The 14,676-nt window shown below is 36.9% G+C and overlaps 1 protein-coding gene across 4 annotated transcripts in view; it reads right to left on the reverse strand.

The window, feature by feature from the left end:
- Positions 1-14,676, reverse strand: part of CORIN (corin, serine peptidase) — a 129,441-nt gene that overhangs the window by 52,397 nt on the left and 62,368 nt on the right. For all 4 annotated transcript variants that reach the window (XM_068680274.1, XM_068680273.1, XM_068680275.1 and 1 more), the window contains exons 6-7: positions 7,760-7,873; positions 751-858 (exon numbers count right to left, since the gene is read on the reverse strand). In XM_068680274.1, the coding sequence (XP_068536375.1) occupies positions 751-858; positions 7,760-7,873 (222 nt within the window). The remainder of the gene's footprint in view (positions 1-750; positions 859-7,759; positions 7,874-14,676) is intronic.

Consider the following 14,676-nt stretch of genomic DNA (forward strand, 5'->3'; position numbering starts at 1 on the left):
ATGGGAGGAGCAGAATTCAGGCTGCTCAAGGAACTATTTAGTGAGGTCTTCTGGTAATCTGCTTCTGAAGGTATTTTTGAAGGACCTTTTTGAAAACTTAATCAATGCTGATCACTTTTAAAGAGTCATCACTTAAAAGCGCAGGAGCAGATAATTCCAAAGTTTCAGAAGTCAAGAAAGCAGGGCGGAAAGCTGCCTTGGCTGAGCAGGGATCTTCTTTTAGAATTTACTTAGAAAAGGAAATGTATGCACAGCAGAAACAAGGCCAGGCAACAGGAGGACTACAGAGATGCAGTTCACCATTGTATAGAGATGCTGAAAACCACTGGCTGTTTGTCATGATTACCATCTTAGGCAATACTGCTATTACCATTGAGGGAATGGCTCAACTAGAGCTGAAGCTGGCCAGTACTGTAAGGGACAACAAAAAGGGCTTTTTAAGTATGTTAACAGCAAGAAGAGGACCAGAGTTATCATTGGTCTATTACTTGGTGAGGTCAGTCACTTCACAAACAGGGATGTAGACAAAGCAGTGACAAAGTACCGTTAGTTCCAAGGTTTGGATTAACCCAGAACTCTACATTTAAACCTTTCCAAATTGCATATAAAAAATTGTGAACTGTTTTTACTTTTCCCAAAGAAAGTAACATCAGGGTATACTACTCTTGTAGTAGTTTAAGGAAAATTATAACCATCTTAGACAATAGTGCTATCTTAAATACTTTAGAAAAGTGTAAAGCTTTTATTTACCACAATTCTGTTCATCACTGAGATCTCCACAGTCATCATATCCATCACATACAAAGGTGTAATTGAGGCATTTTCCTGTGTTACAACGAAATACATCATCACTGCAGTCTGCAAAACAATTTTTTTTGTAAAATGTTAACATGACATTGGGCTGGTTTCTTTTAAAATATAAACACTGGAATTTACTGACTTAAACAACATTAGCTAGAGAAACCATACAATTTATAGGTCTGAAATAATATTCAGTGTGTACCAGCTTATTAGAATCAAACACAGAAGAAAAAGAAAAAGAAAAATCAAAAGCAATTTTTAGACATTTTTTTTCTATCAATTGTTTTCTGTCTATATGTTCCATACTAAGAGGTGGTTGAAATCCCTGTACCATAAAAAGTATGTTTGATTTCTCTTGCTCTCCTTTTGTCTTCCACACACTAATAAATGCAAGTCAGTCATCTGGGAGAAATTTCTCGAGACCGTAAAGACAGCACTCAAAATTTATTCAAGCTGTGGAAGGAAAAAAAATAATGAAAGATATACTAAGGAACTGGAACATTTCATTCTGGTTACAGATTACTACTTGGTAAAAAAGCAAGGAGTTATATGAGTTGTGAGAAAACAGAATGTCATTGCAATCTTGCTGACCAAGATGTTCATTAGAAGATTTCAAGGCACAGATGATTTGATCCCAGGTTATGTCTATGGTAGGAACACAGAATGTCTTTTCCTGTAATAGATGTGTTGGAAAGACTAAGAAATTAAGAATGAGAACATGTTGTAAGGTGGGAGGAAGTGAGGGGCTCCATTGTTTCTAGAATGAAAAATATACCCAAAATCTCACCATGACCATATATTCAAGGATAAAATACTGTTCAACTGTTTAGGAAATCAAGTTATGAAGAAAGACATTCATTTGCATTGACATCTTATATGTCATCATCATATGGCTTGTGCATAAAAGTGACACGAATTATTTAAGATCTTATTTTTTTAAGTAAAGCTTTTCCTAGTCAAGTAAGAGACCTTGTTTGCTCATGTTATCATCCACATCCAGACATAGTACTGTGAATCAAAGACTATTGAGTCAGCCAGAATAATCCATTTTCATATAAATAACATTAATTTCTCTGATCTGAATGATTATGTTTTACAGCTGCCTTTCATAATTGAAATATATTTTTCCATACATGTAAAAAATAAGGTAAACAGTTCTAAATTCCTAACACTGGCTGAAGAAAAAGTGCCCTGGTTACAGTACAGACCAAAATATTTAATTATACGTACAAAGTTAATAAGGAAGGTTATGAATGTCATGGGGGTAAATTACTGGGATAGTCCTGAGCACCTGAGGTGGGTATTAGGTGGAGCTGAAGCTTCTCACAGCAAAATCAAGATCCCCAGACCCTGCTTTTGAGCCTGCCATTGATCTTACAGTGGTTTCAAAAGATTAACTATTCCTGACACAGTTTTGAACTTGGAAGGTGGCCTGATGCCTTCTTATCAAGGTATTCTTAGCATTGCCAACCCTAAGCAGGTTTAGCCTTTCTGACCATGGCTGAAGCCTGCAATAACGCTCTGAAAAATATTTTCTGAGAATACGTAAAACATGTAAATAATATCCGGTTCAGTAAAAACCACGGGACCTACTTTGTAGTTAGGAAACTGGAGAGGGGAGGGAAGGAGAGGGGAGGGGAGCGGAGATGGTGCCTGGTCCCATGAGTAATAACTTTTTATTATAAGTACACAGTTGGGAAATGACTGACCTGGTTTCACTGCCCTCCTAAAGGCTTTTCCTTCATCTCTAGCTTTTCAAGGGAGAATCCCAAGCTATATAACAACTGGGTGGACAATCCCTTCTTCCTGTTAAAGCTACACCACTGCAGCCAAGGAAGTTCTTTGTGTCCTTTCTTACTGGGACACCTAGGTATTTCACAAAAGCTCTTTCCTGGACTGCACACAGAAATTGCTCAGAGAACAGGGACTAGAACCCAGGTTTCTCCCCTCAGCTGAGCTGCTCAAACACTAAGCAATAGAATCAAGTTACCACTTGTTTAGCTCTTGGCTTGAGACTCCTGCGTTCATGACTCCACGGTGATCCAGCTTTGAAAGAAATATGTGCTTCTAAGTATATTACACACTGACAGGTGCAGCACTCTCCCAGAAGGTATGCAGTGGGGTTTCTAACCCTCCACATGAATGTAGGCCAAGTCTTCCCTCTCTTAAGTGAGTGCTCTAAGTGCTGTGTTTCTCAAGGCTTTTACAGACTCAGCTCTAGAACATGAACACATGCATCACTTCAAGTCCTTCTGCCACAGAAGCATTTATACTTTCTACTAGTTTCACATCATCTTAGAAAGTCCAAACATAATTTATAGGACAATGCTTCAGGGGATGAAGCACAATACTATGGCTAGGCCATGAGTTTTGCAGTCAATCGTTAGTTTAGCTTTAAAAGAATAAAAGGCATGAAACAGTAAATACCAAAAAACCCAAACTAAATTAAAATATGTATGTTCTAGTTTCATGTGAGAAGAATAATAGCCATCTGAGAGTAAAACTCTAAACATTATTTGTCTTGAATATGAAACAGCATGAAATACTCTGGCATCCTTTATCCTTATTGATCAGTTCACAACTCTGACAGTTTCTATCCTTCTATTCCTCCTCCTTCAAATGAAAAAAAGCTGTTTTTACTATGATGTTTCCTCTCATTAAATTCACTGTTTAATTTCCATTCATACCCCCATTCATGTTTACATTCATACCTCTGTAGCTGCAGCAGTGACACGTAAAACACAGAATCACAGAGTCATGGAATGGCTTGGGTTGGAAGAGACCTTAAAGACCACCTAGTTCCAACCCTCTGCCATTGGCAAGGACACCTTCCACTAGACCAGGCTGCCCAAAGCCCCATCCAGCCTGGCGTTGAACACTACCAGGGATGGGGCATCCACAGCTCCTCTGGGCAACCTGTGCCAGTGCCTCACCACCCTCATAGTAAGATCATCTAGTCCAATCCCCTTGATGGAGCAGCAATACCTAGATCAGGTCACACAGCAGCGCATGAGTGTTCTCTCATTGTGAGTGAGAACTCTCAATGAGTTCTTCTCCCAGTCGGCCCTCATGTCTGGGATTGCCCAAACCCAGGTGCAGCATCTGCACTTCACCTTGTTGAACTTCTTTAGGTTCACATGGACCCAATTTCAAGCCTGTCCAGGTCCCTTTGGATGGCATCCCTTCCTTTGTTGTATCAACTGCAACACCCACGTTGGTGTCATCTGCAAACTTGCTAAGGGTGTACTCAATCCTATTGTCTATGTCATTGATAAAGACATTGAATAGCACTGGTTCCAAGACAGACCCCTGAGGGACACCATTCATCACCAGCCTCCGCTCAGACCACAGTTCCATTGACCACAATTCTCTGGGTGCAGCCATCCAGCCAATTCCTTATCCACCAAATAGTCCACCCTTTAAATCCATCTCTTTCCAATTTAGAGATCAGGATGTCATGTGGGACCATCTCAAGGACCTTATAGAAGTTCAGATAGGTGTTGTTAGTCAGTCTTCCCTTGTCGACTGATGCAGTCACATGATAGAAGGCCACAAGACTGGTCAGGTGTGATTTGCCCTTGGTGAAGCCATGCTGGCTGTCCCAGATCATTTCCTTGTCTTGCATGTGCCTTAATGGCAACTCTCAGGCCCACACAAGGTGAAGAAAAAGAATACAGGTTTCCTTTCAAGGAAATAAGATTCATTTTGAATAAGTGAATATGAATCATAGAATGTCTTGGGTTGGAAGGGACCTTAAAGATCATCTAGTTTCAGAAAACCTAACAGTCTTAACATACATTTTCAGTAAGGTATTGGCAATAATATATAGACAGCTACTTACTTCCATCAGAAAAAGAGCACCTTGTGTTTTTAGCAGGCTCAACTTAAACTTTGTTCATGATGGGACAAGCCAAGATAAAACACAAATTTCTATTCCATACTCCACTAAACCCAAGAATATTTTGAAGTTGAGCCAATCTTTTGCATTCAGCAACCCTTAGATCTCTGTTCACACATACCCAGTTTTCAGCATTTCACTACTGCATCATATAACCTCCTGAGGGATGGAGAGATGTAAGAGAGACTGTTGCATTTGCTATATTATGTGTCAGACTTACTCATTAAGATCTTTCTGAGAGTTCCAGGTTTCAGCACTGATAATTTATGTATTTGTAGATCAGTGTTACAGTTTCTTTCCTGTTCACATTCCTACGTGATAGTTGGCCGACCTGAATTCTGATTCCTCAGTTGGTACCATCCGTTGCACAAGGTCACAGAATAAATGGCATAAACAGCATGTTGAAAGCCTAAGTATCAGATCTGGGATACAGCTGTGTGAAAAAGGTGACATTTCTAAGTCATAATAAATGACACTGTACTTTCAAAATGAGGGACTGATTGTGCTAAAGCCTAACTATTGCTTGCATAATACTTATGACCCACCACAGAAGAGAAAAATGCACACCAAGAGCCAGGAGTAGAAAAGTAATCAATTCATTGAATCCAGCAAGAACTATTGATGTAAAAAAGATGTAAACTAGAGGTTTGCACATTTCATAATATATATAATTTTCAACATTAAGACTAAGGAGACACAACTGTTAGATTCACCTCACACAACCTTGTAGACATCTACATAATTTAGTTTCTAAAGCATACAGTCCAAAATATCTGCTTCAAATCAGATGAATCATACATCAGAAGACTCTCCCAGCTGATTCTCTGCAGAGCCACTTTAGACATTTAGCTCAAAAGTAGTCAACTGCACAGGGACAGATGACTCCGTCACTGAAGCACATATTTTCATAACTAGAAACCAGAGACATCTCTTCAGATTGGTGCATCTAAAAGAAATGTAAGAAGTCCTTACATTTTTTTGGGATTGCAAATTAGGGAAGCTTCAACAGGAAACTGCATGTTCCAGGGGGAACATCCACTTGCTTTTGTAACCAAATTTTTTGTGGAAATTATGATTCAAACATGACTGAGCAGTACCTTTAAGACCAAAGGTATTGAGGTGAATGGGCTTCATCTCTTGTCATGTGGTCCCTCCATAGAATGAACATAGAATGATCAAGGCACTAAAACCAAATATCAATGCACCCATCAGGTGCATTGGAATTAGCCCTAAAGTAGCCAACAAGAAGGCTGCTGTGCTATTACTTCAGCTGTCTTTTCTTTAACAAAATTGTGGGAGGAAAGAGATGAGTAACAGAAATATTAAGATCAGCATGAATTAACCATGAAACTAAATGTGTGTATGCGTGACAACATCAAAAGAAAGAGCAGAACAAGTGTTAAAGGAATGCTGTTTGTTAATTGCTACAGAGCAGTGTAAATGCAATCTCATTTAAATGATCTGACAGCAAAAAGATAAAGAACAGCTTGACCTAAAGATCAAGACCAACCCTGGAGACACATGGGAAGAAAGAAAAAAAAAAAAAAAGTGAGTTTCAGGAATGTTTTTGAAAAAGTTTTCCAAAAAGTGCTCGCTCCCTAGGACTGTAAAATGCTTATCTGAAGATTAACTTTTCTTTGCCAAAGAAGAAACCAAAATGACACTAAGATGATAAAAAAGCAAGTGTTTTTCATCTTCCCTATCAAACACAAGAGACCTTAACCAGACCACCTGTATACACACTGAGAAAATTAAATCAATGAGAATGACTGCAAATGAATGACATATGTTTTGTTTTGTTTATGATAAATACTGCCTTTCTTAACAATAAGATCTCCTCACTAAGTTTTTCCACATTAATTTCCTTCAGAAATAATGATTAATTTAAATGGTTTGATTATCAAACAAGGCATAAAGGTAAAACATTTATGATAGAGAAAGAAACTTTCCAAGGGCAAAAGAGGACAGAGCAGAACTGACTGAGCAAAAGAGCTCCAGAGTTGACTGGACTCGAGCTTGTATAAAAGACCCAACCTGAAGGCCACAGCAAGCAAAGGCAGTTTTCTTTGTAAATCCTTTTCATTTCTATTCTGCTTTATCATGTTTCTTATCAGTTATCAGTTTTCTGTTTTAAATAATTATTATTCTTTACCTTCTAATAAAACTTGACCATTTGATTTTAAAAGCCTCTTAATCTCATTTGTGAAGTAACTGTAAAAAACTCTCCTTACAGTTCTAATTGACTCAGGATCTCCTAACAATCATGTAAATTGTGAGGAGTCTCATGTATTCTCTTCACGAGAGTAGTAGAAATACTTGTATTTCTGGGTAATTTCTGCTCCGTATCAGTCGTCTGCTGCAAAAGTTTGTTTGCTAAAGAGTCCAAATATTCTTCTCCATCTGTATTCCCAGTCCTTGTTGGTTACTTTATGTGGACAAAACAGCTCCTCAGCAATTAATGGAGCAGAAATAAGCCTAGAACTGAACCATTTGCTTATACCCAGGAATATTTTGCATATACCTCCTCAATACATTTACTCTAAACCAAACCTGCTGATAGTCTCTTATACTCCTTTTCCTCCATCCCCCAGGGTTAACAAAAATTTTAATGTTATTCAAATTTTCATTCAAGCAAATTCATGAAACGTTTTCATGAAAAGCATGAAAATTTATCTAACATGAAAAGTTAATTAATGCCAAGGACTAGGAAAAAGATATACCTAACAGTTTTCAGTTCATTAAAAGTGTTCTTTTTGGCATGTCATTGACCCATTTTTAAAAAGTTGCCCCAAAATATTTCCATGTAGCTCCTGTCAGAAATCTTAGCAGATCTTAACTGCTAATGAAATCTGTTTCCAAGCATAAACTTTGATAGATTGAAATACAATCTGCAGTAAGAGTGAACAAAGTTAAACAGTGGCAACTGAGAAAGTCCAAATGTCAATATATGCAAATACTGTGCAAAGCTCTTATCCTGTTCCAATAGCCTACTTTAGCTTTTGGGCTTCCCTGAATGGATTCGGTGCTTTCAGAGAGCACTGCAGGATGTAAGAAACTTACTGCAATGGACCTCATCACTCCAGTCATCACAGTCATTGTAGCCATTACACTGCAATTTCCCTGGGATGCAGATCCCACTGGCACACAAAAAACTCTCCTCTCCTCCACATAGTGCTGGAAAAGAAGAAAGAAAGAATATATATTAAACTTTAGATATATGTTAAAAAATAAGCAAAAATGAAAGATATTTAGAAGACTGAGTCTTCATTGATACACTTAAGCAACAAACCTCAAATTAATCAAATTCAAGCAAGTTCAAGCTGGCATTTTCATCTAACTTTTGTTATTTAAAAAAACATGTATCTAGACTGAGCTAATCAGTAGGATTCAATCTATCTTTGTCTCTAAAAAGCACCTCCTCAGATTAACTCTTTTAATACTGATCTTAGGATAGGATTAAACAAACTCTTTCCATTAAATAGATGCATGGGATGAAATATCCAACTACAGTTACAACAAATAGATCTTCCCAGCCTAGTCATTGAGGCACAAAGTTACTAAGTCTTAACAATGTCATAGCATAGATGCTTTCTATAGGGAAGGATTCTTCAAATATCCTTATAACTCCCAGAATGCTAGAAGACTATCATCAGTGTTTGTCCTGGTTTCAGTTAGGACAGAGTTAATTTTCTTCCTAGTAGCTGGTAGAATGCTATGTTTTGGCTTAGGATGAGAAGAGTGCTGATAACACGCTGATGTTTTAATTGTTGCAGAGCAGTGCTTACACCAAGTCAAGGACGTTTCAGCTTCTCACTCTGTCCTGCCAACGGGCAGGCTGGGGGTGCAGCAAGAGCTGGAAGGGGACAGACCCAGGACAGGTGACCCAAACTAGACAAAGGGGTATTCCATACTATCTGACATCATGCAATATACAATATACAGGGATGGCTAGCCAGGGGAGGACAGCCAGACTGCTCGGGGTTAGGCTGGGCATTGGTCAGCGTGTGGTGCGCAATTGCATTGTGCATCACTTGTTTTGTACACATTATTAGTAGTAGTACTATTATCATCGTTGTTATTATTATTATTGTTTTTAGTATTTTCCTGTCTTAAAAAACTGTCTTTATCTCAACTCATGGGCTTCACTTTCCCATTGCTCTTCCCCATCCCAGAGAGGGAGAGGGGAGGGTGGGCAAAAGGCGGTGTGGTGTTTAGCTGCCGGCCAGGTTAAACCACTACAGTGTTATTCAATATATGGGGAATTGAGATACTTAGAGAGATGAAAAAGAACCACCACAGAGCTTAGCATATCCAACAGATATGCAGAGCCTTTGCAGAGCCACAGTGTTCAGAGAGAGGAAACTCATAACAGCTTCAGAATCAAGTCCTTCAAGGTACTTAAAATATATAGACACAGATTACCAATAATTTGTCTATACCCAAGCCCTTGTAACAGAAACCCAAATCCAAAGCCTTTCCTTTAAAAAACATTGTCTGAGAAAATTATTATTAAGCACACAGGTAAAGAAAGATATTAATTGAAAATTATATGATGATGCAAAATAAAGATGTTAAGTAAAAAATATATATATATATATATATTCAGTATGGAATCTGTTTTCAAAAGCAACAGTTAGCAATGAGACTACTCAACAAAGCTAAGCAAAATAGACAGTTTTACGTTCAGTAAAAAATCAGCAGAAAAAAAAAAAAGAAAAGAGAGACAACTTCAGTTTAAGCATACATATCTGAAATGAGAAATAGCTTATGTATCCATGTGTAAAAACTCCAAGTTCAAACAGGAAAATCACAGGAAAGTTCAAAATTCTACTCAGAAGTTCCACTGTAATTCATGTTAAGTACAACAAAAATCTGTGATTGTAGCTTTCAGACTTTACCACAAAACAAAGCACAAGTATGAAAAACCAGCAGTTTCAGCAGCAGCAGTTGTAGAATCTCTTCCTCTGTTAACATTATTTTGCACCTAATCAAAACATAGCTCCATATTTCCTATTTTAAAAAATACATATTTGCATTTTTCCCTGGATTGCAGTTCTTATTTCTTCTCATTATACTCTCTGAATCTGAAGCTTAACAGAGTCTAGAAAATATATTTTTAATCTACAACTCAAAAGAAAAAAAAAAATTGAGCATTTTCAGTATAATTTTGTGTTCCTACAAAAATGCCTGCCTACAAGTATATTCATGCAGAATACACATTGAAATTATTAAAATTAAATTAAGTAAAAATAATTGAATTTCCAAGTACATAATTTTTAGTAGCATAAGCTTTTACGACCTCAGTTTAGCAATGCAGTTAATAATGAAAGATAAAGCACAAAGGTAACACACTGCATATATTACAGATGAAGGCATTAATAAATCAGTGACATTCATGATGTTTGTGTCAACACTTTACTTGGTGCTGCACTCACTGGAATTCCTAGTGTAGGTGTCATACAGAAAAACGATTAACCACAATAATGTGTTCATTAAGCACATTCATAGGCAAACAAAAACTAAGCTCAAGTGAAAGGTCAGTCCCCAAGCTCACACAGTGCTAACATCTTATTTTAACTCCTCTTCCTGGAGCCAATATTTCATTTACAAAATGAAAGGTTTTTTTAATCTCTCCCAACAACACAGGCTGTTGTGAAATAACTTAGAGCATACCTTTAATCTCATTTTATGTATCTTCAGAAGATGCAAATATAAAAATGAAACAAAATGAAAAGCAAAATTATGCTGATGAAATCTGGGAATGTTTCACAAAGTATGCAGATACAATTTAAGGGTATAAAAGATAAAAGCTAGAAAGAGATGAGAAACACAAAGTAGTAAATATTGACTGTCCATGATGACATCAATTTTATCTGCTTGATTTAGGTTTTAAGCCATACCATTTCATAGAATTTAAAGAATTCATTCTCTTGTGATGCTCCTTTTGATTTTAGTAAGTGTATTTGCCTGAGTAATGGAACTGCTTGCCCAGAGAGGCAGTGGAGTCCCCCTCCTTGGAGATATTCAAAAGCCACCTGGACGTGGACCTGGGCAACCTGCTGTGGGAGGCCCTGCTTGAGCTGGTTGGAACAGATGGCCTCCAGAGGCCCCTTCCAACCTCAACCATTCTGTGGTTCTGTACCAAAAAATATTTTTTTTTCCTTAAATTCTCAAGCATATGGCTTTTATTTAAAGATCTTATAGTGCTTTAGATTGAAGAATAGCAGGTGTTATGCCATTTTCTTTTATTCCAATGTGAAAAGTTGTAAGGTTGGAGAAAACTCATTAACTTTGGTACTATGAAGCTTATGCTGCAGGAGACTTATGAACTTATTTTCACACAAATGAATTGATATTCGAGATTTCCCGTAGGGACTGAAATGTATTTCCACTTTGGAAAACAAAACTCTCAGAGGAACATCACTGAGTGCAAGAAAACCACAAGAAAAACCTGAAAGATAAATCTCATTGGAAATAATAAAATTGTTGAGATAGAAAAAATCCATTTAAAATTGTCATCAATAAATGACCCATTTTAGAAAACAGATAGTCATGAAAAGACTATTACACCTGTTAAATCTGCCCTTGAGATTAAAGAAGGAGCCTTTAGTGTGCATGCAAAAAATAAAATAATTTCTGCTCACGATCAGCCTTTCTGTATAGCAATGTGATATTCTTCACACTTTGCTGAACCATGAATTCCATAGTGGATGCTGTGATGTACCACTGAGCACTTGACATTCAGAATATGGTCTTCAAAAATGATGAAATAGTTCCAGCTTACGCTGACTGCGTGCCATTAATTATCCAGATTTCCAATTTTATTTGCAGTTCTAGTTTAACTGTCCTTTCTATTGCATTATGGCAATAGATACACATGTACACACACACACAGAGCACTTTCATTTTTATTCCTGACTTTTGGCAGCAGAGGATTTTTTTTTTCTCAACATATTTGTCTGCTTTTCTAAGACTGAAATATTATTTTATCATGCCCAAGAAATGGGGCAATCTTTTGTCAACACACACACCCTTGTACAAAAATGTGTTTGCAATAGAAACGTGTATGAATACTTTCAAAATCTTTTCTTTTACATTCCCAGGTGCACTCTCCACCTGGGCAGCATATGATCTTGATTTTGCTATAAAAATATTATTTTCTAGCTGTGTAATGGAGCCATGCAGTGGAAGCTACATATGCAAGTTATTTTACAGAAAGTTTCTAATTTTGCAGAAATGTGTCCAAAGTACATAAGAGACTTACAAACAATTTCTTTCTACTTGTTTGTGCTATTTAACATTTATGTCTCTTAATCAGATGCAAGATGGGGCAAAACCTCTCATTACTCACTGAAGTGTTACAGACTCACCTCTTTTCTTCTAATTTCAGAAGGGTGTTACAAACTGAAAAATACATTACACTTAACAGCAACATAGTATTACATAGCGTCCACATTTTTATTTTACAGGGGGAAAAAGAGACACTGAGAAATAAAGGTCAAAATTATAAGAAATAATGAATAATGATTTCCATTGTCCAATCTGAGATATTTTCAGTACCTTTTTTTTTTTCTGTAAAGACTCTCATATTGCATTCAGTTGTAACTTCAAGAACATATTTCAGTTGCAAATGAACACCAGATATACACATTGCCTTACATATTGTGCTTTCCAGTCTCTACAATTAGTAAGCACTACAGAGAGGCCTTCCTCAGCATGAACTCTAATTCTCTGTAGACCAGCATTTATCTAAAAGACAATGATGTCAGATAAACATAGAAGATTAAATAATCAAAATACTGTAATTCATCATACAAGAAAGTTATTATAGGTTGGAAAGGCAACTTTAACTGACTTGGAAATCTTATATTCTTCTAAATTGTGTTTTTATGCAATTTTCTGCATGTTCAAAAAAGAATATAATATAGATCAAAAGGAACTATTAGAGGAACCATCTTGATTTGCTTATTGATCTCTGCCACCAGTACAGATCTTCATTTGTAGTAAGGTAGCAATAATAACAGGGCTCTATGTTGCATGTGAATGTGCCAGTATGGCTTGGGAGAACAAAAGTAAAAACCAGCAAGGATATTTATCCAACTGTTTTTCTTAGACATCAGAAGAACAAAGAGTCTGGAATCCACTTTCACTTCTATTTTTTTTCTCACATTCTTATAAACCTTTCTGACTCTTTCTTCCTAATAGCTCCCTACTTCTATCTGCTTCTATCCATTCTGATTTCCATCACAATCTACTCCATTTCTTTAGAAGCATCTTAGCACGCTTTTTAATGTGAACATAAGAAAATTCATCTCACCTATTGGAGTCTCCTAACTGACCATGACTGAATATAATTGGTCCAGTCAGGGCAGAGCTCAGGTCAAGGAGAGCACACACACTGTGAACTGTAGCTCCAATGAAATTAATTTATGTTTTCTATTAAGCTTGCCCAAGAAGACATTTCCAGAAGGTTAACAACTTAAACATATCTCCAAATATCAGATTTTAATGGAAATTATAAAAGCCTTGTCTTGTGTACCAAAACAAACACTTCTGAAGAAGACACAATGTTAGATGAAAGGGACACAAAGAAAATGGAAGCGATCCTTACTGACAGAGAAACAATTTGCAGGTGCTTATTTCAGACCTTTGCCAGAGAGGTTTACAGTCTGGAAAAGTTTCCAAAAATACCTGACTAAACACCACTAATGGGAAAAAAAAAAAAAAAAAAAAGTGCTTTGTTTTACCTCCAGCTACTATAGTATCAAAAATGTCTCCAAGGTGCCAAGATCATTTATGTGCTCCACTTCTCAGCCAGATTATTGGAATGCCTTCTAGAGGATTATGCAGGCACATCCCTGGATAACTAACTGCAGATAGCACAAACTGAAACAAATACATTATCTGGTTGCATTTCAAGGCATAGTAAAAGCTAAAGCATTGTATATCTGTGAAAATGTCCATGAAAAGTGCTATTTTTTTTTTCAAAGTGAAGAAGAGACACCATTCACTGTCTAATGCTATGAAGAATGCTATCAAATAAAATAGCCTTAAAAAAAATCCGTTAGTAGTACTTTTCATATAACTCAGAAATACGTTGTAACACCTTACTACAGGATATTTACTTAGCAGATACTAAAATGAATGTAGATTCGTGAAACAAACTTAATGCAGTGAAAAGATGACAGAGGTGATATGTGTATCTGTAACACTGACACTGACCAGCTGGAAGACCAGCAACAGAGGGACCTTTTTTTGAGGCAAAGTATTTTTTTTCAGAACTGTGATGGTGTTTCATGTGTGGAAACATTTACAGTTGAAGGAATTCTTTTTTTCCCAAACACTCATTCTTTACATCTGTTGACTTAACATTTTATTTTATTATGTCCATCAAGTTAATTTTTTTCTCCCATTGTGCCTCCTGCACCATCTGCCTGCTTTCCTACTCCTTGCCTACTTCAATTCCAGCATGGAGTCTCTCATGTGGCCTTTTTAGGCCACTTCACTTGATTGGAAGAGAAAGGTCTCTTGTGTTCTCCTACCATGGGGTTTTGCATCAGAGGGAATTAAAGAAATGAACAGTTTCTTAAGAGGAAGGAGCTGCCAACTTTCCTAACTCAGTGATCATGATCCTAGTATCAAAACTTTCTATAGCTGACAGTGACAAGATGCAGACACTGTGCAGACACAGAATACAGAGAGCAGGTGATGAAAAACTGCAGGCAAGAGAATACATGGATTCTTCTGAGTCCTACTGTGTTATTGTAACTGTGCGAATGACTGTATTTGAATCAGAAGTCCATCTAGCTTGTAATACTGTTTCCAAAAGCTGCTTTAAAATTATATGCCAACAGAGAAACAGAACGGGTCAAGACTCTGGGACAATACTTATTCAAAATCCTCCTGCATTTGCCATCTATTTGAAATTCAAGGAAATTCCTGAAATTTTTGACCCACCATAATTTTTTCTTCTTTCA

This window comes from Anas acuta, chromosome 4 (genome assembly GCF_963932015.1).
Source record: "Anas acuta chromosome 4, bAnaAcu1.1, whole genome shotgun sequence".
NCBI classification, from domain to species: Eukaryota; Metazoa; Chordata; class Aves; order Anseriformes; family Anatidae; genus Anas; species Anas acuta.